General features: G+C 44.7%; 2 protein-coding genes across 2 annotated transcripts in view; one reads left to right on the top strand and one right to left on the bottom strand.

Annotated features, from left to right (window-relative positions):
- The window catches only part of NEMF (nuclear export mediator factor), a 58,883-nt gene extending 57,251 nt beyond the window's left edge, over positions 1-1,632 (top strand). The window contains exon 33 of the mRNA XM_088455329.1: positions 285-1,632. Coding sequence (XP_088311455.1) covers positions 285-362 — 78 coding nt within the window. The 3' untranslated portion in view covers positions 363-1,632. The remainder of the gene's footprint in view (positions 1-284) is intronic.
- A 149-nt stretch (positions 1,633-1,781) lies between these two features.
- On the bottom strand, positions 1,782-24,905 carry KLHDC2 (kelch domain containing 2). The gene is made up of 13 exons (XM_088455330.1): positions 24,664-24,905; positions 23,184-23,263; positions 10,948-11,065; positions 9,179-9,294; positions 6,852-6,930; positions 6,040-6,123; positions 5,521-5,601; positions 5,377-5,435; positions 4,760-4,869; positions 3,519-3,591; positions 3,028-3,115; positions 2,399-2,451; positions 1,782-2,211 (listed from the first exon to the last, which is right to left on the bottom strand). Exons 1-13 carry the CDS (start codon positions 24,835-24,837, stop codon positions 2,085-2,087), a joined length of 1,242 nt encoding a protein of 413 aa, XP_088311456.1. The 5' UTR covers positions 24,838-24,905; the 3' UTR covers positions 1,782-2,084.
- Positions 24,906-27,656: the final 2,751 nt, after the last annotated feature.

Raw genomic sequence — 27,656 nt, 5'->3', positions numbered from 1 at the left:
TAGCTATAGTCAGCAAGAACACTGCTCTCTGTATTGTAGTGATTATCATTGTGCCAGCTGCTAAAATGCATTCACGTTCTATGGCGTGCAGAGTATGGCAGTGCCAGCAGATATCAAGTCAGCCAGGAGCCCGCACTGTTGAGGGAGCAGAATACAGGGAACTTGCCTCTATACAGTAATAACTTTAATGTATGGCTTCTGTGTCATCAAGGTACAACATTGTGCCCTGGTGATGTTTTTCCCCAGCGTTGAAAGACCTAACTCCCTCCTCTCACTTTGTGCAGGACACGGACCTATCACGGAACATGCCAGGAAAAGTAAAAGTATCTGCACCAAATCTGCTCCATGCAAAGAAGAAATAACGCTGCCCAATGCCTGGATTGCACATACTGTATGTACATATGGAATTCATCTGCACATAGTATTTCATTAGAGGATGCTGGACTCAAACTTCACAATGTTGTAAGCTTATGGAGAAGATGTACGAAGGCATGGTTTGTTAAAGATGCTGATATTCGTCGGCTTTGACAATGGCAACAGGACTGACAAACCACGCCTTAGTAAATCTACCCCAGTCCTCATTTATGATGGAGCATAATTGTAAATTCGGTCATAAATCTCCAAACATTAGCCTACTGGGGTGGAGGTATTCTGCGTTGTAAAAAGGTACAGGAAGTTACCATTAACCCTTAAATTCCCAAGTGCGCACGCATCTCACTGAGACAGCCCTAGGGCACGACTGGTGCTCAGTATAAGTGAGAGCTGTCACCTACACGCTCTGGGATGAACCAGCCAGCAGCCAATCACTTTGCTAGGAATCTGATCTCACAGAGATGCTGTCTGACTAATATTAATGAGTGACTGGTCCCTAGTACATCCATAGACTGCACTGTCATTAGTGTATTCTCAGTGCAGAACATAGCCGTCTCAGGATACACCTGCCTGGGTGCAAGATCTGTGCTCAGAAGAAAGTATTAAAAATGATGTAATTATATTTTAAGTTTTTTAATTTAGAGAGCATACCTTAAGCATTGTGACGTAATGAAAGTTTGATGTATTGATATTAAAATAAATATTGATTATACTTTATCATGTTCTGGAATGTGGCCCAAATACATTGAGGCAGAGGGTGAATGTGAGTCGTATGTAATTGGTTTTGCCATGCATGCACTGAATTAAATGCGCATAGTCACTTGTATGTAGAGCCCCCTCCTATCTGTACTCTATTTCATAGTCAGCGTCACGGATTACCAATGACACACACCCCTCCAAAGGGCGATCACACCCTTACTTTCTCCTCCCCGGGGCTTAACTCTAGCTGACACCGCCTCAACTTCTCCTTTATACAGCTGTGACCTACCTCTCCGTTCTGGGGTTGAGGCTCTGGATACACTGCCCCCCCACCCCCCCCTCCTTTCCATATCTTTTGTAACAGACCGTAGTAGTCCTTTAAACACAAACTTCTATATAAGACTTAAGCTGCGCACACACACACACAACGATTTAGTAAATACTTTTGTTCATTTTTTCAAAGGAAAAATGAACGAAAATCGTTCATTTACTAAATGTAATGAACAATTTTTTTTTAACTACAAACAATTTTTGCATATTCCCTTACTGAAAATCGTTGAGTTGGTCAGTCTGACTGAACTACAAACATGAACGATAATAGTTCATCGTTTTAACTCAGAAAGTGAACGATTTTTTCAACGATAAACGATATCGTTAAAAAATCGTGTGTATGAACCTTTACTGAGTATTTAAAATTGAATTTGTAATAAAATCTCTCCAAATACACTCCCTAGCTGTAGATGATCCTAGTATAAAAGGAAACAGGTTTTTATAGAATGAGTATTTTTTTCCATCTAATTAACTGTTCTGAATACAGAAATGTTAAATATTGATTGCAACAGTCTAATCCTCATTAACTGATAACTGGCTGAAGTTCAAATAAAGGGGACATTATTGAATTCTCCACATTTATTAAACATATTTACACTAAATCAAGGTCCCTATTTACCAGCAAGGAAACCTACTAAGCCACAGACAATATTACTATATACAGCTATGCACAGATTTGCTTCTCAAGATCCACACGTATTGTTAATGCTCGCCACCCGCTGACGCACGTTGTGAAGTAAGTGTTTGGGGAGACAATCCAGAGAGCTGGACAGGACCTCTTTGAAGGAAATCACAGTCTCTAGACACAACCTGGGGAATCAAGATAAAAGGTATTAAGACATAGTTCTGTAAGACAATTACTGTACTCCTGTTATGCAGATGTAATGTGGGGGACGACAGGTAAAGCTTTTATCATATGTTTGGGGATGAGAGATAGATATAGATATATATAAAATATACACACACACACTTATAATTTACGTAGTGGAAAGTTTACCTGACTAGAGACCTTGGCTGAACGGAGAACACTAGAACCTCGTTACTATGGGCCTATAAGAACAAGGAGACAGAGTGAGCACATATTACATCACCTCAGTGTTTATACCCCTTCCCCGAGAATCACTTATGTTACATCCTCAGCTGCTTCTGCCATTTACAAATACAACTACAGAAACCTCTTTACTCAGGTCCAAATGGATAATTTATTAATGATAAATGAAAGTATGTGTAGCCTATACACAGTAGAAACAGCCATTTTGTAGATTGAACCAATATTTGAGAATACAATTTATTAAAAGGTCTAGGAACCTCACCAATACAAGCTGCAAAATGGCTGCCTGCACTGGGTGAAAGCAACAGGTACACTTTAAAGAAGGTCTGTGACCTACATATGTAGGCAGCCATTTTGTGGGGTGAGCTAATATTCAGGAGAATTCATCCTATCGAATCACTAGTCCATACATTGGCCTAATGAGGTCACTGTTTCCCAACACACTGATTGGCTGTCCACACTCCTAACATATCTCATCTCCCACCCCCCACACACAGACTTTACAACCTATATTACATTCATACACCGGAAATGATTAAACCAGTCGGGGGATATGAATAGTAAAAAAACATTACCGCTTTGTGATGGGCGAGAAGATTGTTGGCGCATCCACCAAAGACAAATATTTCACCCTCTTTACTAGCGCATGCTGTATGCCACAACCTGCAGACCAAAGAGAGACCGACTGTGGGACAATTGAAGGTTACGGTGTGGAAAAGGCAGCGTTGCTAGTAGCGATCAGATTCTGTAGTTACAGTACAGTAGACAAAAGTGTTCCTAAAACCCTGTTGTCATGGAACCCTAACAGTTCTGTATGCCCAATAATCTAGCTAGTGACCAGATGTGTTCATTGACCAACACAATAGATCTACAGGTGGTATAAAATATTCCTGAGGATACCTTGAAAACACGCACTGTTAGGATTCCATGAGGACTGAGTTTGATAAACTGGTCACAGAGAGTAAACCCACGTGATGAGTTCTGGGTCCTGTGCCCTGCCTCCCACCGGTGCAGTACAGCTATATTGTTAGTGCCCCCCAATGGAGAAACAATAATGCCTTCTTACCTTGGTTTATCCGCATGACAGCTCTGGAAGGGAATCCACTCATTTGTCTTCAGACTGTACATCCACGTGTCGCCTAAATACAGATCATAGTCCAGACCACTTAACAGAAAGTGTATACAGTATGTAAAAGTGAATGTGCATTAACAGAACATAAGACGTTTGCCAAATGTACCTATCGCCAACATACTAAAAACATATCTGAGCAGGCAGCACGGAACTAAAAGTGTTTGTACAGTAGATTGTATTGGAAACCTCTTCCAATCTACTGTACTGGTAGCATGCGTTATAGCACCGGTACGCAACTTGTTTAACTGCACATCCCAGCATGCCCTGCCACAGTTTTAGTAGCCTTACAGCAAAAGTGCTGCAGGGCATGCTGGGATGTGTAGTTCCACAACAGCTGGCGTGTCACAGTGGCCTACCCCTGCCTTATAGCATGAGAAATGCCGTATTCTTACATTTGAAACTTCGTGCTAAACTGTTGCAATGCGCGGCTAAGCTCCTTAACGCCACAAATTGGAAGCAGGTTGCCGCGCCTTCTCTTCCCACTCTAATCAATAAAGTACGGTATATTGCTTTCATGGAGTACATTACAACTGTCCTCCAGGACACAGTGGCAGTATATTATGAAGTATGGCAGCCTTGGTTTACCCACTACAACCGTCCCTTGCCTGGTACATTGTGAGCTTTTTCCCGGAACATTCTGCTACGCTATTTCTTGTAGACATGACCCCTAATAGATCCACCTTCCTTCCGTGTTTTATTTACTCGTTGTTGCCTGTCGCGATCCTATGAGCTCAATGTCACAGAACTTTCAACACTCTAAAATAAAAGGATGCCTAAAACATGACACAGATGAGTAGCTGATCAAATAAATCTGATTATATCTGCAATAGTCAGGCTGTAGTGTTAATGTTTATATGCCGTTTCAAACAAAAGGAGGCTAATTAAAGGGCATAGGGGTAATGACACCCTCCCTCTGCCCATAACATCATCTTTCCTTAAATATTTTAATGTGTATTTGTGAATATTGTTAGTAGGGCATTTGCAACATAAAAATAAATATACAAATGAGCCGCCTTGGGGGTTTGTGTGTCGTGTAACAAGGGTGCCCCTGAATAATCTTAGACAGATGATTAACGGTAAAACTGGAGAACAGAGAAATAAAATTCTTCAGCAGCCCCCGGCGCACACATTTAGGGAGCTCCTTAGAGAATGGGGCGTTAACATCAGTCACTTACTCAGAGGTTGTTTGTCAGTGGTAAATCCCCCAAAGAGAAACAGACTTTGTTGTGAAGCTTGTGTTAGGGAATGCCAGGACCGCCCTACTGGGGTGACACCTTGTGTGATCCTGCATGGAGGGATGAAAGAGACGGAATGATGTAATAATCCGCTTATACAGACATTATACATAGAAAACACAATCAATAGCAGGATGAGTCCATAGCCTCTAAAAGGAGATCTATGGAAATGTACTAATCAATTTAATTTCCTTATAAACAACTTCACATCCGCCAGCCCATGACCTCATTAGAGGCGGCCTGTTGTGGCACCCCGTTTGCTGGCTCCTGCACAATCCAGGGAGTTGGACCCGACCTCATTGAAGGAAGGCACAGTCTCTAGAACAGCCGATCTATTACACCAGGCACATTGTTTATTGAACCTGCAACGCTAAGTGCACATTTCTAGGGACGATTCAATCAACCATAAGACGAGTATAGACCTTGAAGTGCGCCTGGTGATCAAATAAAAGCACGTTGGATGTGCATGGGGGGATGGAAAGAACAGGGGCAAGCAGAAGAAGGTGCCTCCGTGGGATCAGCCTACTGGTTTGTAGAAGGAATGTAAAATCACTTACACTTCATGCCACTCCCAGGTATCAAAATTCAAATAATATAGGTCATTCATTCTGGAGTCCTAGTAAGTAAGACAGGATTGTTTAATGGTAACATTCCATCAGAGGACACAGAGACCCCCACCACCTGACCCAAAGGATACTCACCCTGTATCTGCCACCAAAAACATAACCCCTGTTTCCAATTGCAGCACAGGCGTGGGCAGCTCGTGGTGAGGGGCTTTTACCCTGTTGTAAAGGTTAGGTTGGGGAATAGTACACAATTTGGTATTTAATATAAAAGCAGAAGACAATGGTAATGCACAATACATGAACACTGCTCCAATAGGTATGGTTTAGAGGTGATCTGACCCCCCCCCCCCCCCCCCCCCCCCAAGCTCCAGTTCTGAATGGTCAGATTTCTTTTAGTGTGAACCAACTATAACGTAATCCTGCCGTTCAGAACAAGCGCCAGGTTTGGTACAGGTATGCCCAGCATCAAAGGCAGTATACAAGGGCAACATGTCACAATAATGTAGGGGAAATCTTTTTTACTTCTAATATTGAGATTTCAGTGTGTACTGGAAAGGTCCCCAGCTGCCGAACTGCTCTGTCTGCAAAACGCGTTGTGGATTTCTCACGGTTCACAGAGACAGATCTTCCGACAGAAGTGAAGGAAAAAGTTACCGTAGTTATAATGCGACTCCAGGTGAAGCTGCCTAAGGCCAGAGCATGGACGTGGTTATTCCAGCCTCGCGGAAGCCCTGAATTCTGGAAATAGGCAGACAGACACAATGTACCTTTTACTGCAAAGGGCTATCCTCCTTCCATACGCCTGCAGTAAGCTCATTTGCCATAGCGATACAATAGCATTTGTAAATCGTTCTAATAAAATAATTTCTCACTGTGTCACAATTATGTACATGCATTGTTCTAGGCTGGTCAGTATTTGAACTAGGTTGTTGGCTGTAACTCCATTAATGATTGACAGTCCCAGCTCTATAGGAACACTCAGCATTTGTCAGTCCCAGCAATGACTACTAACTGATGTTAAACAAGAAGTTATGTCCTAAAATTACCAAAACTACCACTATATAAATGTTTTGTGAACAGATCCCTAAAGAGGGCAAGCTGCTTTACATTCTAATGGCTCCCTGTTCATTTAACTTGGCGTGTCAAGCAGGTCCTGTCCACCAGTAATGCCCCCCAGTCTTGTCACCAGCCCTGTCCACCAGTAATGCCCCCCAGTCCTGTCCCCCAGTAATGCCCCCCAGTCCTGTCACCAGCCCTATCCAACAGTAATGCCACCAGTCCTGTCCACCAGTAATATCAGATACCGATCTGCAGCTGAATCAGAGATGTATGATCAGTCACCTTCAAGAGGCTGCTACTCGGGGGGCTGATGCAGCTAGTGGAGGGGGAACACTAGGATGTACTTATCCTTAATACTTAAGCAACAACCCACAAAACTGAGTATTATTTTATTTTGGCATACTTACTACGAATGAGGTTTCGTCAAACTCAAATGTCCCGATTGCATCTTCTCGATAGTACCCATATCCACCGAAGAACAGCAACCTGAAATGTGAATTAAAAGCTACAAATTAAAGTTGAACGATTATTTTTAATTCAATGACCCTCCTGCTACCCAATCAGCAAAATGACGGGGTTAATCCCCTAGGAATTATTATCTTTTTATGTATAAATCGCTGACATTACGCAGCGCTGTACAAAGAGATAAAGGCTACACTTTCCTAAAATGTCACGTTCTCCAGACCACAGCTTTACAAATGGTGATGTCACTGACTGATCTGTACTCACTGAGCCAGGGCATTCTTCAATATTAAGCTGGGTGGGGGTCGTGACTGTGGCTATTTCCCCCCTATACTCTCCCTGCAAAGGTAGAAGGGATGATTATTAACTGATGTGGTTAGTGACTAGTTTTAAATACTAGTAAGATGGATTTTAACTGTCCAGTGGGCATCCGTCTCTACTGTTCCAATTCAGGGTCCCCGGCGGTGTTGAGCTGTGAAATAAGGGGATATCTGGACAACTGCAACACAGTTCTACTGTAACCTGATTCTGCTGAGCACTGCCCCCTGGAGGCCCCAGGAAGAATAGATCCACATCTGCAAGAGATTTACATAACCCTACCTATAAATAGGGATCCTGAGGTGTAGGGGGGTACTGCGGGGACAAGGGGGTAAGCTGACCATACCCCTGTCAAGAGTGGTATGTGCGATGTTAATGCTGGTTGTATGAAAAACAAAAAAGCTAACTAGAACTGTGTCCCCTTACCTTATATCAATCACTGGCTATCTCTGCATGTGAGAGACTGTGGGGAACACAGCATACAGATTCTCTCCTGGCAGCTGATAAACAGACCAATATAAGGAGGGACTGTATAAAGAGTGACAAGGGCTTGAGTATGGGCTCGGATTGACGGGACATCTATGCACCTTAATGGACCCATTTTGCTCTCCCTGACTCCTAACGGGACATGAGCTAAATATTACTAAACACGCTGAATGCTGTATTTTCGGATAAGCTAATTAAGCCTATTAACAACATATCTTTTGCCGGCTAAAAGCTTTTTGGATACCAGATTTGTTTGCTCAAGGGGCATATCCACTACACGATTACGTTCATTATACTGTGCAGTGGATATTGTGCCCACACAGAACGATATATCGTTCAGTGCCGGCACCCTCCCACATCCCCGAACCTGCACAGCCTGACAATATCGTCAAGTTGGACAGCAGGTTCGGGCGATGAAAGATGCCAGCAATGACCAGCGTGAGCGCGAATCGCTGGTCGTTGACGGCATATCCACTGCTAATGCTCTAATCCAGCTCACTACGTTTTCTGTTCCTATTTGCATGGACGCTTTGTAAACAGAAGTAAGAAAATTATCAGGCGCTGAATTAAACAATTATACACAATTTAAAATGTATCATGATATTGCAACCACTAATAAGAATTATATATTGCCAAGGTGCGCACCTCTGGGACATATGACCTAATCCTTTTATTTAAAACCAGCTAAAAATTAAAGAACTTTATCATCATCTTTTATAAATCCGGATCCGATCATTAAAAGGATCTCTGGCAACTTTTGGACACAATTTTGTTTCAAAGACTTTTTTTGCTACGAATATATATCGGGAATTTTCATGTGTTATTTTTGCAACCTTATACTTTCAGGTTTCCTGGCATTTTGTTTCCATAACAGTATATTCGTATAATTATTTGCCTTGTTCATAATAATAAATTGTTAGACTTTGTAAGCAGGTAGCAGATACAACGTATCATACGGATTATACAGTAAACAGCTGCTCGTGTTAATTATGTTATACCATGCTGGCTAGTACTGATTATTACATTTATAAATTATATATTTTTTTATTTATTAATTGTATTTATCATTATTTTACACACCGGCCGTGCAAATTGGATTATTGTTTTTATGAATATTCTTTTTTAAAGAATATTCTATTACATTTTGTTTTCTGTATATTGGGGTCTCCAGCTTTCCCCCCATATGGTGGAAGCTGCAGTCAGCTCTATTATAAAGGTATATATATGTCAGATATTTTGGTGTTAATATAGTCATGTTACCAGCATAGACGGCTAGCGTTAGACTTGTGTGTAGTTCTGTATGATAAACGCAGTCTCTGCTACTCCTTTTATCAATCACCACCACATAGTCCATAGACAGAACACTGCTGGCAGGAGCCTGGGAGGCCTCCCCTGACTGCTGCAGGCATCGCATCTCGTGGACCATGCGCGAGCAATATTCTGATTTATTGTCAGTTATGGAACTCACTTGTTCTGATAAACCCATACGCCAAGCTTGTCCTTTGGGGACGGAGGCGTTCCTTTACAGTCAACCTTCTCCCAGAAGAGCTCATCGACTCTGGCGTTCAGGTTCAACATGTAGAGCTGTAACCACACGGTATATTAATGCATTTGTTATATAGAAACAAGATTCACAGCATCCTTGTTGCTACCTCGCTGCATCTCAGGATCTTTGGGTTTGGATTGATAGGCCCCAGTAGGTAGTCAGGCAACAGGTCCACAGGGACAAAAGGTCGACAGGGTCAAAAAGGTTGACATTTTTTGTTGTTGCTTTAACCCTAATCCTAACCCTCCCCCTAGTGTCTTACCCAAACCATCCTCTTCCAAAGCCTAACCCTAACCCTCTGCCAAGTGCCTAACCCTAACCCTAGTACCTTACCCTAACCATCCTCTTCCACAAACTAACCCTCTGCCAAGTGCCTACTCCTAACAGTCTTATTCCGCAGCCTAACCCTAACCGTCCTCTTCTGCAGCCTAACACTACCCCTCCGCCAAGTACCTAATCCTACAAATCATGAAAAACGATGTGTCAACCTTATGCACTGTCGAACTTTTAACGGTTTACCTTCTGGGCTCTATCTATTGACGGGCTATCTAGTTGTCTATCAACCATCCGAATAGCGTATCTTTATTGTCTGAGGGAACCAGCACACAGTGTCCTAATTTCCCATAGAGTAAGATCAGCCTCCTCAGTGGTGCAGGGCTTTATTCCCATACTAAACGCCACAAACAGCCCTTATGACTCAGAAACCGAACGTAGTACCTTTCTCCCACTCTCCAGGTGCTGTGGACCTACATGCTCTGCCAGCTGGGACTTAGTTCTACAGCACCTGGCGAGCTACACGTGGTCTCTCTCTGCTCCAGAAGGTCATAATAAAACACATATAAAACCAAAAGGTAGCTAGGAGGAATAGGAGATGGACTGCAGCAGTAACATTGCCTCCACACCCTAGGCAGTGACAGGTCCTAAGCCAAGGCAGATGTGGGGGATGAGGGAATCCCACAATGAAAATGGGAGGACGGAAGCGCTACCAGGCTCGACAGGTGAGGGGAGACCCGAATATGTCCCTTAATATGAAAAAGCGAAAAGGTAAAGTAAAAAATAATAGCACATTTCCCAGACAGCTTGCAATAACGTCATCGCTCCCTACTAGGCCATGTCTAAAAGGGGATGCAATCGGGAAGCCGGCTGACATTATACCGACAGCCGGTTTCCTGACTGTCATATCCCGGCGAGGGTGAAATGGCCGGCGTCTAGATGTAGACGGCGCTCATTTTACCAACGTCGGGAGACCAGCGCCCGACATCCCAATCGAATGGATGCCGGGCGCCGCGAGAAACTGCGGGTGGGGGGGGACGGGTTAGGTCTAGGGCTCCCGGGGGGGATTTAGGCACCCCCCCCCCCCCCCGGGAGGTTAGGGTTAGGCTAGAGGGAGGGAGGGTTAGGATTAAGCGCCCCAGGGGAGGGGTTAGGGTTAGGCACCCACCCGGGGGTTTTAGGTTTAAAAGCTATTATTGTATAGGAGGGGGATTACCACACCTCAATTAGATGGACAGGAGAGCTCTTGAAGGGAATAACAGGATTATGAAAGAGAAAGCATATGATGGATCTGTACTGAATGGTGAGTTCTGCAACTGCCTTACTAGGTCCACTGCCCTGTGTGCTTGGATCTTTGGACCTCCTGAATTCTGTGCACTTATCATCGTACCTCAAACATTTGTTATTTATGTACTGACCAAGTTCGTGTTGCCATGAGCGTGATGTCCCCCAAACAGGTATAGTACATTGTCCACGCACACTGCACAGCTGCCTGACATAGAGGGTGGGGAATTGCCTTTGGTCTTCACTCTCTGCCTGCAATAAAATGCATTTGGAAAAGGGAGACGATAAACATAGTATTACACAGGAAACAATTATTCACACTACGGCAAGAGGCAGCTGCCTGACAATGTAATACATAGACAGCAACACGTAGGAACGGAAATATGACAATATGTATTCTCGTTCAGAAACTTGTAAAGGTTACATGATTAAGATGGGTACTTATCTTTTATTGCAAAGAATCATATTTAAAAGATATAATGCCGACACGGTTAAAATGAGCTAACAAAAATTAGAAATGCGTCAACTTCGATGCGCTCTGCATTCTCCTGTCCACATATTTTTGTCGGCAGTCAATATGTTGACAAACTGTAAGGAATATGGTAGACTTACCTAGATAACTCCTTTTCTTCGAGGTACATAAGGTCCACATGGATACCATGGGGATATTATAATTGGAGAGATACAGGAACCAAACAGTTAAAGCTTCAGCCCCCAGGATGCCTCGGGTCCTCCTCCATATATACCCCGCCCCTAGCCATAAGACTAGTTACAAAATGTTTATTGGCAGATGACTTTCCTGATTTGTCCATCTTCCCTGAAAGGTGTGATGATCTGTCACTGCCCCCATCCGCGAAGACTGGCGTCTGTGGTGAGAAGCACCCAATTTAAAATCCAGAACGGGTGCCCTTTGTTTAGACGGACCTTTCTCAGCCACCACAGGAAGGAGTGACGAACCTCTGGAGTGAGAAGGACCCTCCATCATCTCTCTAATTAGATGATGCTGTCCGTTTCACCTGGAGAGAATCAATTTTTGCAGAGGCCTGGAATGGATTGGAGCATAGCCCACCAAGTCAAAGGTGGATATCATTGATCCCAGGATCTGCATCGCTAACAAAATGGATATTCTTCGCTTGCGTATTCGCAATCATATGCCCGCAATCTTGTCCTCTGGCCGAAACACCCTTTGTGCCAGAGAATCCAGAAACGCTCCCAGATGTACCATCTGCTGTGTTGGAGAAAGCGATGATTTCTTCCAATTGATTATCCAGCCGTACCTTTGTAGGCAGGCTATGGTCAGTTGAAGATGGTTTTGTAAACAACCAGAGTCTGTGCCAATATCAAAAGGTCGTCCAGATATGGCAGAATTCTGACTCCCTGATGCCTGAGTTAGGCTGTCATGACTGCCATAATTTTGGTAAATACCTGGGGAGCCGTAGATAGGCCTGAAATTGGTAATGTTGTTGAAGGACTGCAAACCGTAAAAATTGTTGGTGGGATTGTATAATAGGAACATGCATATATGCATCCTGAATGTCCAGGGAAACCATGTAATCCCCCGGCTCCATTGCCAAAATAATTGACTGGTGAGTTTCCATACGAAACTTGGGTACATGGATAAACTTGTTGAGGTTTTCTAGATTTAGTATAGGGCGATAGGTCCCATTCGGTTTCTGAACCAGAAAAAGATTGGAATAACCCCTTACCTGTTGTGACACAAGAACCGGGATTATTACCCCCGCCTGCAGCCGGGAGTGAATTGCTTCCTGAAGGGCCAAAGCCAAGACCACATCTAAATTAAGGATTTGTGCAAAAAACTTCTGTAGAGGATGCCTCCTGCAAGTGAGGACATACCCCCTGAGAGACCACTTCCCGGACCCAGGCATCTGTTGTTGTTTGATGCCAATAATACGTAAACTGAAGAAGTCGGCCTCCCACCCTGGTATCCCCCAGTAGGAGGCCTGCTCCATCAGGCAGAGGGTTTGTTGTCCACTTTAGATGCTGGACGTCTTGCCAGGCCAGACCTCTTAATTTGTTGTCTTGCGAACACTAGTCTGTTTAGAGGAAGATCGTTCCGTTGCTAGTCCCTGAGGACAGAAGGACCGAAAAGGAACCTGCCTAGACTTTATAGTCGCCGTAGATGACAGACCTGCTGATCTTGAAGCCGCCAGAGTAGCTATTATCTTATTCAACTCTGCTCCAAAAAGTACTTCTCCATAGAAAGGTAATACTTCCAGCGCCCTCTTTGATCCTGTATCAGCTTTCCAGGATCTTAACCAAAGGGCCCTGCATGCCACTACTGATGCTTTAGAAGCTAAAATTTTGGCATTTACTGCAGCTCCTCCCAGATAGGAAGCTGCTTCCCATATGTGGGAGATATACATCCTCTGTTCTCTGGTAACATCTGGTAGAGAATCTTCCAATGCTCCCATCCATTCTTCAACAGCTTTGGCTACCCAGGCTCCAGCCATAGCTGGACAAGTAACCGCTCCAGATGATGAAAATATTGCCTTGAGACATGCTTCAATTTTTCTATCAGTGGAATCCTTCAGAGAAGATGCCGACGGAATAGGTAATATAGTATTTCTGACTAAGAGCCAGATTTAGAGATGGACACAATTGCGCTGCCGCACACAAGCACCTGTGCAATTCCGTCCATTTAAAATGCAAATGCAGAAGGAGATGTCGCACACCTCCTTGCTGCATTTGCGTGATCCCAGCGCTGCGGCCCAGATCGCAGCCTGGGGTCACCACCGAAACAATCGCGTTCCATTGGGCAGGTTGCGGGAGCTTAAGCTTCCCGCAGCCTGGCCGGGTCCTGGCAGATTTGCGAGGCCAGGAAATCTGAGTGCACTCACGCAGATCCTGGCCTAGTCCCTCCCGGAAAAAGGGGGCGAAACGTCCCCATTTCCGGGAACACCCCTCTCCGCCTGCCAAACACGGCAGCCTGCCAATCAGGGACACACTGCGAGCGGGCTCCAAACATCGGAGATGTGCGCTAACCATTGGGTTAGCGTGCATCTCTGAATCAGACCCTAAATTCATTACATGAGCATCCACAGTAGGAGGTACCTCCCGCTTAGTACATACAGAAGCTGGAAAAGGATACGACGATGTTATTCTTTTATTCACATAAAACAGTTTGTCCGGGTGACCCCCATGCCTCATCCATAAGCTCAGTGAGCTGTTCAGATACAGGAAACTCAGTGTTAGCCACCTTCCGGTGGTGAATAAACATTGGAGCCTCCTTACTATGAGCTGGTTCATCATCCTGAATATCTAGGACTGATTTAACCGCCCTCACCAAAGAAGGAACAAACACTGTGGACAGATGATCCTCCTCCCACGAGCTAGACCCTGGAGAGGAACCCTGCACATCATCTGATTCCTCGGATGATGCGTCTGAATCCATATGTGCAGCAGACTGATAAAAAGAGAACTTGCGCTTAGGAGCCTTAGTCACTACCGGTCTGTTATCAACATTAGATGGTGCCATACTCTGACTAGAATGGCCATAAACATCCTTCTAGGAAGGATACATAGGAGGTGCAAACACAGCATGCTGTGTACACCCCATCCAAGGAGGCACTGTGGGAGCAGCCATACGATCCACAACCTGCTTCATTACCTGGGACAAAGAGGAGACCCAAGATGGCTCTTGTCCAGAGACAGGTAAACTGGACTGGTGAGATGGCTCTTTATAACAGACAACACACAAACCAATCTTTACGTCCTGAGGGGACGTCCTGAGGGGACACATAGACCATACATGATTTACATGGAACCAGCACAGGCTGCTCCCCCTCCTGTTTCCCTTTATCTTTTGACATGTTCAATAAAGGCAATGATCGCAATGTTATGTGACAGCCTTCACAAAATCTTAATGAATGTTTAGTACTCAGATAAAAACCTCCACCCCAGAGGATGGAGAGAAAAAAACAGTGATAGCTCTAATTGACAGACAGAAATAAAAGACAGCGGCAATACAGCAGCTAGCAAACACTCACATACAATGCATATGTAATATAATTACAATGGACTCTAAATCAACTACACAAACACAAAGGAATGGTAGGAAATAGAGCACTATACACCTTAACCAAGAGAGGTATACAGGGAGACTGACCCAAACCCTCTTGAGATCAACAGCTACAAAGCGCTGTGAGCGTCTCAAATACACGTGGAGGGTGGGCAGAGCAACCCAGACACGCCAAATTCTTCGTAGAGACTGCGTCTGGGTTGGGGGAGGAGCTACCGGGGGAGAGCCTACCTCCCCTAAGCTTTGTTAACCAGTTGGGTACGCTGGCCTCGTGGCAGCAGAAGCGTCTGCTGCCGATCCCCGGCGTCAGACAATAAGGCCCCGGTGGTGTAGCGAGGAAGCGGACAATCCCGGGCCCAAACTGCAGTGGCTTCTGGTGCGTCTCCGACACCAGAAGCAAGGACTGCTGCGCACGATTCCCCGTAAGCGAGGAATCGCCTTACCTGACATCTCTGTGTGTCCGGTTGCAGTATAGCTGCTAGCAAGCTCAGCTGCGAACTGCCGGAATTACCAGCCCAGTTCCTGGTGTTGCGGCCCGGCAGAGGTAGGTGGAGTCGCAGTACATGCGTCTTAATGCAGATGCTTAGTACTGCCAACCCAATAACATAAAAATAAAAGCTTAGGACTGCCTGAGCAGTCCCATGTTACAAAGGTGCGTCTTGATCCTGCAGCACCAAACGAACAACTGAAGTCCTAGGGCTAAGGGCGGGGTATATATGGAGGAGGACCCGAGGTATCCTGGGAGCTGAAGCTTTAACGGTTTGGTGCCTGGTCTCTCCAACCATAATATCCCCATGATATCCCTGTGTATCCCTATGGACCCTGAAGAAGAAATGTATGCATTTTTCCGTGATTACATGGAATGAAAGATAAAAGTTCAATTCACAATAAAAAAATAATCAAACAAAATAAAATTTGTTTCTTTGGAGCAATTTAATGGTTTGTAGGTAGTGTAGCTCCCATCTAAAGTGGGCGGGAGCTATTCAATTGTTTTGCACGACCAGCCGCAAGACTGCACTTAATTCCTGCGACAACCCCTTTGTTGCATGAGAAAGCACAGATCAGCCGCATTGAGCATCTTTTCCCAAGTGCGCTGCAGTTAAGGCACACCCGGCAACCATGACCAGCCCCGGAGCCCTACTTATCGCACATTTCTGCTCACGCCTCAGGAGGGTGCAAGCAGAAATTAGTGATAACTGCATCCTCAGGGCTGGTCGTCCAAACAACTGAATTGCTCCTGGCCATTTCGGACAGGAGCTACAATACACACAAACAATTTAATCGCTCCATTTAAATCCAAGCATTTAATCACAAATATAACAAAAAAAAACACCACACACACAAAAAGGGCCTGATTCAGAGCCGCTCGCAAGCAGGTCGATGGTGGGGCACTGCGCACGCGCCGCATGCGCAAGCCCCGTAGCTAGTGAGAAATTCACTCGCTCTGGGGCTCGCTACAAATGGGGCGGCTGTCGATGTTGATCGACAGCTCGCCCCATTTTGTAGGCGGGGAGGGGGGGGTGACTGGTCAAGCCGAGGCGTTCCTGGAGTTTGTGGACGGCCCTAGTGACATCACTCGTGAGGTCAGTAGTGAGCTTCCTGCTCTGTTTGACCACAAGGGTCTCGTCGCAAGCCCGATGGTCGCGATAATCGCGACCATCACCTGGCTGCTCGCAAAAGCTGTGGGTGGTCACCCACAGCTTAGCGAGCGGCCAGGAGGCCAGGTTAAAAAAAAGCGGCCGCCCTGATTCAGAGCGAGCGCTCGCTTTTTGCAAGCACCTCTGAATCAGGCCCAAAGTCCATAAATCGCAGTCTTTTGCTGCAATCTAATCCTTCCGAGACAAAAGGCCAGAGGTATGTAAAATGCAGTACAAATGGCCATACCTCTGAGCCACTCCTCAGTGATATACAGGCACACAAAGCTTCCACACTGAGGACTCTGCTACAGAGCCACTGTCTGTGTGCGGCGGAGCTGCAAGTCCCTCCTAGAATAGTTCTACATTTGAACTTAGTGAAAACTATTGCTATTGCAGTTGTACCAAGCAGCCCTTCTTGGCGAGCTATATCTTGTGCGATAAAGCTTGCGCAGAGCGCCATTTCATGTCTTTACTACTTAAAAATGCATCTTCGTCACAAACGTATGCTACAAACTGCTGCACGAGACTGCGCTGTTCAATTTGTATATCTGTGTGCGACTGAGTCTAAATCTGTATATGAAACGCTACAATACAGCGACCGCTGCTTTTTACAACGCCACGTTCTGTTTTGCTTTGTATACAGTCTCAGTCCACACAAATATACAAGTGACACACATCAAATTATTCAGTGCCATTTCGTTAAGCGGTTTGTCACATCATTTGCGACTAAGACGCATTTTCGGATGAAAGACGCCAAAAAATTTTCACTCTGTGCAAGCAGAATTGCACAGGACAGGGTGGCTGACTTACGCCAGACGTCTCGCGACACATGGTGCATTGAGGCTAGGTTATAAGAAAACATCTGAATATGTAAAAATACTAGAGGTAAATGTGCTGATTAATAGATATACTAGACAGCAAAAAATAAATAAACAATATTATTGGTCTATTTATTATACATATAATATCACAACAAAATTTTCTGAAAACAAAATAGTCATGAAAACATAAAAAATACACATACATACATACAAACAACACATATGTATATAGTGCAACAATAGATTGAGTAATAAAAACTCTCTCATACCGGTATCTTTAAAATCAATTATAATACCAAAAGCTTTAGAGCAGATCCCATGATGAAATTGTAACAATCGCCCAGAGCGTATAGTCACACTGTAGAGCTTGATGAATGTAACACATTGTATCCAGATGTTTGCTATAAAAAGACACAGGGGCCTATGTACTATAACCGCAGCACTACAATGCCACACCCCAATCCCAGTGATTTTCAACTTTTATAACTCGTGGCACACCAACAAAACAAGGCACACCATCAGTTCCACACGGAGAAAAACACACACACAAGGTCCCCACGGGAGGGAAACCCCCCCCCCCCAAAAAAAAAACACATTAGCCACCGCAGGAGAAAACTCTCACATTAGTCTCGACAGATAACTAAAATAAAACAAAAAACAAATCACATTGTCCCCACGTAAAAAAAACACAACTACACTTGCGCCCACATAAGGCAAAATAAAACACATTTGCTCCTACCTGTCCGTGGCAGAGAAAGGAGCTCCCGGTCCCTCAGCCGCCGGAAGTGGGAGCAGCCTGTCACACTCACTGCCCAGCAGCGAGCACTGTGCGGGCAGGACGGCGACGTGGCGTGCGTGGCCTATCATGTCACGGGCCCAAAGTTGCCTGGGCACAAAGTTAGTTTAACTGCAGGCATCTCCAGTGGGACACTTGGGAACCTATGATGTCACGGGCAGCCAGCGGTGCCCTGGCCTGAAGTTAGTTCAACTGCGGGCATCTCCGGCCTAACCCCTAACCAGCTTCAGTTGTTAAAAAAAGCAGTCTCTGAGCTCCAGCTGATGTTATTACAAGGGTGGTTCAGTAAGTAAGGTAATAAGACCTCTCACGGTGATTTTCAGCAAAACGTCATGTCCTGGCATCAGGTACTTGACACGGATTTCTTCTATGCCGGGATAGATGCCTTGGTGTACATCTGGAACAGATGCTTAGACAAATATGGGGACTGTGGAAAATAATCTGTACCAAGGCCATACTATTGGTCTTACATACTGTAAATGTACAAGTTCAATACATTAAAGCAATGACATGACTTGTTACCTTATTCATTGAACTATCCTCGAATAAATAAAAGGATCCACAAGGTTACCCCGATGTACAGGTCTAATGAGCACTCTTGTTAAACCAACGGGCACAGTTCAGTATACGGCACATATATCAGTGGTACATCTGTTAAATTTGGAGGATATACCTGATGTTAGCAACACCTGGCTGTTAGGACAGTCCGGCGGCGATACCCTGCCGCCAGCTTATATATCCAGCATGACGTTGGATTCGAGGTGCGCAGTGTTTCACAATAAGGTTCCTGCTGCTTCACCTGAGGGTGTAACGTCCACGCTGTGAATAGTCCACAACCCAGAGACAAGCAGCAAAGTGTATCGTCCACAGTCTGTGGACTTTGTCAAGTCTGTATATATGAAATGTATGTGTTGGTTGATCATCTATAGTTTCCCTGTGTCATTATTCCTACTGAAACACCTTTATAAAGAGTCTTCTGGAAACCTATAATGGTGATCCCCTGCGTGTAGTTAGGTAGATACATGTACATATCAATAACAAGAGAGAAAAAGTAGTCCAGTTCATGGAATGCACAAGTATATTAGTGTAGGTACAAATATATCAATCTTAAAACATAACCTTTAATAAGTATTATTAATAAACAGTTTTCTAAAAATCAGCTAAATAAAATATTATAAAACAGTAGGAAAATTAAAATAAAAGGCTGTAAATATCTATGTGCGTTGTTAATATGTAAGGCTGTATGTAATCGCTACCATTTGACACATCTTTAGTCTTGATTGTCAACAAAACATTTATTGTTTCAATTTATACAAAACTGATTGATGTATTGTTAAATATGTATAGGATATATGTGAAAATAGATATTCATCTTATGATTTCTCAAGACTCAAAGTATTTAGAGTAATGCAACAATACTATTCACGTTGCAACCAGTTTTGTTTCACTTGCTACATATGTACCAACACAGAGAAAGAACAGCTTCAAGTAAAAACTAAAAACTGAAATCCTGGTGCTAATTGGATACAAATTGTGAGATATATATAATAATGGTTATAGTAATGCTGCAAGTTCATATAGCCAGTACAATATCGATTCAACCAAAAACTCCCAGTGAACTGCACAAAAAAACATATATTGCATGTATAAATATGTTGGATTGACACAAGGCTTCCTTTATATAAAAGATTTATTAAATAAATAAATAAATAAATAAATAGATATGACAGATACACATACAATATCTAAATGGCTAATTCACTATAAATAGCATACTCCTCTGAAAAATTGAGTGAATATCCAGCCAGTGTCACCTGGGGAATAAGAATGATTGCATCCATGGTAACAGAAATTATACTATTGTTCACCAGCTGATTAATTACATTTGTAAGTGAAACAATGTCTCTTTAATTGTCTTCCATAGGCAGATTTAATAACTTATGTTCACCGGCTTGATGTAAATAGAACACAGAGGCCCTGATTCAGAGCCGGACGCTCTGACAGAGCGCTCGCTCTGAATCAGGGCCGGCCCTCCCACTTTTTGGAGCGGCCTCCTGGCCGCTCGCATAGCTGTGGGTGAACACCCACAGCTATAGCGAGCGGCCAAAATGATGGTCGCGATGGTCAAGACCATCGCAACCATTGGGCTTTTGACGAGACCCTTGCGGTAGGGTCTCGCTGCCGCAAGCCCTGGAGTGCTTTTGGCTCTATCAGAGCCAAAAGCACTCCCACTGACATCACTATTGATGTCAGTGGGGCCGGCCCCAGACGGTAGGCGTTCCCATGGGAAAGCCTCCGTCTGGGCAGCCACGCCCCCCGGCACGCCCACCAAAGGGGGCGTGCTGTCAATCACCATCGACAGCACGCCCCCTTTGGTACGAGGCCTATAACGACGGCGGCCGTCGTTATTCGGGTCTCGTGTGTGCACATGACGGAGCCGCCTCCGTTGTGCGCATGCGCACTTGGGCAACATCGACCCGCTTGCGAGCGCTCAGCGCTCGCGAGCGGGTCTGAATCAGGCCCAGAGTTCCCAATAGCAATTTAGTATCTTTGTATACTCACAACAATCAGAGTGCTAAACGTGCTGTTATGTAAGAGGCCTGCAGTACCTCTTACCTCTGTTGGTCCAAGTGGACAAATACGGGAATGTGTAGTACACTGTATAGCATAAATTGGCATCCAGTACTCACACTACCCGTGTTCCTCTCAGTACTGTCCGTCACAGAGTTGGTGTACACGCTGGATCTGCACCCACTCGTACCTCCGGTATTTGCTCGGCCGCTAGCGTGTCCCGCTTGTCTCCTCCCGTCAGAGTGGGGAGAGGTGTACACGCTGTGGTGGCTGGTTTTACACGTGCAGCTCAAGTTGTTTAAGCTCGTATAACCGGAAGGAGCTCCCCCGTGTGTAGTATGGGAGCTCAGGTGCTTACACGCTGGAAAAGAGTCCCCGTAAATTGGGACAAAAGCACAGTGTTGCAGAAGCAATTGGGAAGTGCCACCTCTGTAGGTAACAGGAATAGACAGGTAGTCCTTAATCGACGCATTTCGCTCTCATCCAAGGGTTTTTTCAAGCTTCAGCAAAACGCGCGTTGGCATTTGGCTGCAATATCTATAGACTGTGCCCATAAAGAATAATGAATGTGCTGTTATACTATCTGAACATTAAGAGAGCCTGTATTATTTGTGAGACGGACCGCGATTGCGACTCCGTGGTGATTAGGAGATAGAATGAGTGACACACGAGATTGTCGTGTGTGCCACTGCTTAAGTATCCGCACATTAACAGAGCCGGCACAGTGTGTTTGAGCAGACAGACTGCGACTGTTCCCAAGAGACCACACAAGCACTACTTAGCAATACACGGGGAGAGGGAGAGGAATGAATATGGTTAGAACTGTTGAACCACTAGATCAGGGGTCAGGGAACTTTTTTACCTTTTACCCCAAAATATATTTATATACGCCGGCGTTACCCCCTTGATTTGAAAGGAAGGAAATCATATAGTAGTGCCCCCATAGTTATGCCCCTGTAGTAGTGCCCCCATAGTTATGCCCCTGTAGTAGTGCCCCCATAGTAGTGCCCCACATAATGCTTGTACAAAAAAAAAACCACTTACCTTAATCCCCGCTCCTGCATCTGCCGCTGTCCTGTCCGCCGGGCTGCTCCTCGGAACTATGGGAGAGACGTCATGACATCTCTCCCATAGTGCGCATGGAGAGAGCCGGAAGCTAGAGTTCAGAAGAGAACTCCAGCCTCCGGCTAACGCGGCGCTGCAGGGAAGGAGCCGGGCGCCCGGCTTAGAGCCTCCCTGTAGACACAGCCGGGGGTAATAGACGGACACCCGGGCATGCATAGAATGATTCATATGCATGCTCGGCTGTCCGTCCATTCCCCCAGGAATTTCATTTTTACCCCATGTGGGATAATTTACCCCTGTTCCCCGACCACTGCACTAGATGGAAGCGATGCTTACTCATATACAGTATAGAATATAGGAATGTGATTAAAACATACAAATACACAATACCTCACTTTGTAATTATAGACTTACTGTACCCATCTATAGAGAAATAATATTATAAAGAATAAAACAAGGAGGGATAAGAATTAAGAAAAACAACATCCATCCCTCTAAAGAACTTTAAAAACTACTAAGTGGGATTAATGTGATTAATATTCTGCCATATTGAGAACATATATTTTGTGTTTATTAATACACAAATAATTATTCCTAAAATCCTCAAACTCCTGCATAAAGGACATATGTTCATCTCTAGTCTCTTCAGAGCTCTATACACAATGTGAATCATTTACTGAAAACATTATACACTTCTGTGTAAATCCATGCTTTTTTGTATCTGTAAAATTAGATACATATGTAGCAAGTGAAACAAAACTGGTTACAACGTGAATAGTATTGTTGCATTAACCTGAATACTTTGAATCTTGAGAAATCATAAGATGATCATCTATTTTCACATATATACTATACGTATTTAACAATACATCAATCAGTTTTGTATAAATTGAAACAATAAATGGTTTGTTGACAATCAAGACTAAAGATGTGTCAAATGGTAGCGATTACATACAGCCTTACATATTAACAACGCACACAGATATTTACAGCCTTTTATTTTTCCTACTGTTCTATAATATTTTATTTAGCTGATTTTAGAAAACTTTATTAATAATACTTATTAAAGGTTATGTTTTAAGATTGATAAATTTGTACCTACACTAATATACTTGTGCATTCCATGAACTGGACTACTTTTCTCTACTGTTATTGATTGTTGCTATATTAGTCCAGGAATAGCACCCCTTGCTTGTGTATATATATCAATAATAATAATAATAATAATAATTAGGATTAACAACAATACATTAGGGGTATAGAGTATAGGTGAGAATTAACTTTACTCTGATACGACCGATTTGATTTGTTTTGAGATAAATGTACATGCAGAGCTGACCTCTTAGCATGCAATGGCCTGTTTTAGCTTCTCAACATAAACACTAATGAGCATAAATAATTATTATATGCATTACATGATTATACAGCTCAGATAACCTACCATGTTCCATTTTCCATATGATAAAGCCAGATTTCATCTCGTGGCAAATAAAAATCATAAAATCCTCTAATGGGAGCATTCTGAAAAGAAGAGAAGACTGCTTAAGTAAAACAAAGCTACAAAAAAGTCAAAGAAAAAATAAAATTATATGCATGCACACGCACACACACGCACTCCACTGTGACCAGGGGGAAAAAAAATAAATAAAAAGAGAGTAGGTGGCCCTTTAGGTCTTTGCATACAAATTAATAATTGTACTAATGCTGCTATACACTTGCAGAACCAGCATTAGATAAGATTCACCTCACGACTCCCCGGAGCCTCCCTGGCAGTCCCGGCGGCACGATTTGTTGTTTTTTTCTGCACATGATCTGTCGTACGATCGATCATGTGCCTCACACGCTCGTCAGGAAAAAGTAATTGAAACAACATGAATGGACGCACGATGCATCGCATGCACAAAATACACAGTACGATCTGCACACGATACGATGGATCATATGAGCTGCACATCTGATCACACGATCCGATTATAGGAGCTGCGGGAGCGCTCATCGGAACGTATCCTACTCAAAAAATACAGGATTTCTACACGACTCATCGAAAATCGGCCAATCCGCCCAAAATCGTGCAGGTGTATGGCCAGCGTAAGAGTGCAAGGTTTCAAGTTGCTGTTTGTTCTCATGGGAGTTGGGTATGAGAGTTCAACAATCAAAATGTCGACAATGAAAATGGGGTCAGTGAGGGCAACTCTGGTTTGACAACATGTTAAAGCATTTTAAGTGTGTCGGCTTTTCAACTTCAAAGATGATAGTAAAGCATAATGTTTGAAGTTATAAAGCCAACACTGTTAAAATGCTATAAATAGCATTATCAACATGCCCACCGGCCACTACATCACGCCTCAGGGTAACACAAGCGCCGGTCTGCTTTGTGTAACAAATACGCACTTGCTAAATGATCAGTTGGATCTGAAACGTTACGATTTCTGTGTAATGAACTGAAGAATTCATACGTATCACACCTTGGAGTGCGGCTTATGATGCCTGAACTATTAGCAATCTCCTGGCACCCACGTTTCTAAATAAATATATATATATATATATATATATATATATACACACACACATACATATGCAATTATCCCTCCTGCAGGTACTGCAAAGAGCAGTGTTGAACCATTAATAATGTTATTTTTTTTTATGCAATTCAAAATATTTTTATACAAGACAGCCTAGAAGATGAAATAACATCCTTATTAAATAGCAAAGGTCTCGGCATATAGGACTAGAGCCCACGTAGCCGGTAAAGATATGGTCTTTGGTGCATATGACTTGTTATAGATGGGGGAAGGTGTTCTACGTCTTATACTGGGCCCAGCTGTACTGGGAGACAGCAGCACCATTGGCTGCGCGGCCGCTTGGGAACTACAAGGCCCAGCATTATGTACAATGGACATACAGTTATATGAGAGCAGCACCTTGTATCCCCCCCACACAAACATCCGGGACCCATCAGTGACGGACACATGGCCGCTGCGCTCTGCCGGGACACTGTCATCCACCGCGGGCCCTGCATCTTCGTCCTCTCCCTCCTCTTCATCATCATTATCCTCCTCCACTTCAGCCGGGGGATCTTCATTTCCATCCGCCATCCCTGAGCGAGCCAGGCCTTTCACAAAACAAAGTCGCGTCTGTTATACGTCGTATACGCGAACACCGGCCGCCATGATGCTTAAGGGCAGAGTGCCTGTCGGCGAGCGCCCCCTAGTGGCACACTGCAGTTACAACCGGTGAAACGGGATTTTTATTATTAATAATAATAATAATAATAATGTATAATCAGTGGCGTATCTATAATGGGTGCAGTGTGTGCGGGGCACTTGGGCTCCCGGGTCCAGGGGGGCCCCGCACCGCACACCCTGCACCCATATTATTTTTAACTTACCTGTCCATGGTCCCGCGGCAGGTGTCAGCGCTGCTCAGAACACCGGAAAATGGACGCCGCGGCCATTTTTCCGGCGTTCTGCACATGCGCAGTAGACTGTGGGCACACTCTAGTGCCTGGAGTCTACTAATGCTCCGGTGGCTGGCCAGCCGCATCAGTTGGCTGCCGGCACCGGGGAGAGAGGAGGGGGCCCCGCACGGGGAGTGCACACGGGCCCCCTCCTCTCTTAAGATGCCCCTGTGTATAATTAAACTATATAATAAAAATGGAGACTGTCAGCTTCCTATGACCTATGCCAGCATCCAGCCAGAGAGCCTGTTACAATGTGTTGAATTCTGGGGGCAGCTTTCTCTCTTACTCACACTATGGGTCCCGTTTATCATTAAATACAAGTATTTGCCCCTAGCTTATCTTCTCGCGTGGATGTCTGTTATTGCTCAGTGGAACTAATTTTACAAAGACAGTAGTGGCATCTAATATTGTGATTTATATTTTATATTGTAGACATTGATCACAAAATGCACAGAAAAAAAGAATTTTCCCTCCAGCACACTGTAAAAAATCAAAAATACTTAAATTCTACATAATAATAGAGATTCAGAGGTACTAGTTACATACATTTGCAAATATATGAATAAGCGCCAGGCCAATCGTCAAGGCTCCTCTATACTGGCATCCCTAACATTAAGGGGTTCACGTCCGAGAAGCAGGGCACCCCAAAAAATTCTAGCCAAGGACCATCCCCAGGGCATCACACGAAAAGGGGAAAAACAAGAGCTATGGTAAGAACTTACCTTTGTTATCTCTGTTTCTACGAACTCCATAGGGTCCACAGGGTTTACCTTGGGGTATAGCTGGATCTGGATCCACGGGCACCACGCAGTTAAAGCTTTAGCTGCTCCCAGGATGCACTTGGGTCTGTCCTCCACTATACCCCGCCCCCGAGCCACAGGCACCCCAGTTGGTAAGCAGCCAAGGCCGGAGGAGAAGACTAAACAGAGAGAAGTAAGACTGGAACACACAAGAAACCATACTCACAGAAATGGGAGACGGAAAACTGGTGACCAGCAACACAGCCCATTTGAAGCCAGGTGCGTCAGGGCGGGCGCCCTGTGGACCCTATGGACTTTGTAGAAACAAAGGTAAGTTCTTACCGTATCTCTTGTTTTCTATTTCAGGGTCCATAGGGGGTCCACAGAGTTGACCTTGGGGATGTCCCTAAGCAGTTCAACTAAGGGCGGGGACGCTCCTGTGCAGAAAGGAGAATCCAGCGCCCAAAGGATGCATCTTGAGAGGCAAAGGTGTCAAAAGTGGCTGCCTTGCACAGCTGAACAGCGGAGGCACCACGTCTAACAGCCCAAGAAGGACCCACAGACAGAGTGGAATGAGCCTTAAGAGAGGCTGGGACAGGTAAACCTTCCTGTATATAAGCCTCACGAATAACAGAACAAAGCCAACGGGCAACAGTTTGTTTGTTGGCAGGCCAACCCCTCCTGTGAAAACCAAAGAGGACAAACAAAGAATCGGACCTTCTAACAGAAGCAGTCCGGTCCACATAAATTCTGAGGGCACGGACAACGTCCAACGAAGCCTCACCAGCTGTAAGATCAGGTGACTGAAAAGCTGGCACCACAAGTTCCTGATTGATGTGGAACTTAGAGACTACTTTAGGCAAAAACTCAGGACGAGTGCAAAGCACCGCTCTGTCCTGGTGAAAAACTAAGAAGAGGGGTCTACAGGAAAGCACCCCCAACTCAGATACCCTCCTGGCTCAAGCAATTGCCAGGAAAAAAAACAGTCTTAAGTGTTAACCACTTGAGGTCAACCGACTCAAGAGGAGGTCCCTGCAGGACCCGAAGAACCACCGCGAAGTCCCACAGAGCCACTGGAGGCACAAAGGGAGGCTGGATTCGAAGAACACCTTGGATACAGGTGTGAACATCAGGCAGTGTAGCGATCCTACGTTGGAACCACACAGTCAGAGCCGATACATGAACCTTCAGGGAAGCCAGACGTAAGCCCAGGTCAAGACCTGACTGGAGAAATGCCAAAATCCTAGAAACCCTGAACACCTGAGGATCAAAGTTTCTGGACTCACACCACTGAAAGTAAGTGTGTCACACCCTGTGGTAAATCCGAGTGGAGGCAGGTTTACGCACCCTCAGCATGGTACTGATGACAGAGCTTGAAAATCTCCGGGACCTTAAGACGGCTGTCTCAAGAGCCACGCCGTCAAAGACAGTCGACCCAGATCCGGGTAAAGGCAGGGCCCCTGAGACAGCAGGTCCCGACGCTGAGGTAGAAGGTACGGCACGTCGATGGATAAGCTCCTGAGATCGGAGTACCAAGGACGTCTGGGCCACGCTGGAGCCACCAGCAGAAACGTGCCTCCGTCCTGTTTGATTTTTTCTTAGTACCCGAGGCAGCAGGGAGATCGGAGGAAACAGGTACGCTAGGTGAAATGTCCACTTCACCGACAGCGCGTCCACCAGACTTGCGCCTGCGTCCCTTGTCCTTGAGCCCTAA

Source organism: Taudactylus pleione, unplaced genomic scaffold (genome assembly GCF_031769625.1).
Source record: "Taudactylus pleione unplaced genomic scaffold, aTauple2 ptg000652l, whole genome shotgun sequence".
Classification (NCBI taxonomy): domain Eukaryota; kingdom Metazoa; phylum Chordata; class Amphibia; order Anura; family Myobatrachidae; genus Taudactylus; species Taudactylus pleione.
Note: the sequence above shows the minus strand (reverse complement) of the source record. Positions and strands in the feature narration are given on the sequence as shown.

Excerpts from the sequence above, each read along its gene's own strand:
- KLHDC2 (XM_088455330.1), bottom strand. The coding sequence starts at position 24,837 with ATGGCGGATGGAAATGAAGATCCCCCGGCTGAAGTGGAGGAGGATAAT. Across the intron at positions 9,295-10,947 it reads CTCATGGCAACACGAACTTG|CTCTACATGTTGAACCTGAA; the intron begins GTCAGTACATAA and ends GTGTGGTTACAG. Across the intron at positions 5,602-6,039 it reads GGAGTCGCATTATAACTACG|GGTAAAAGCCCCTCACCACG; the intron begins GTAACTTTTTCC and ends CCTTTACAACAG.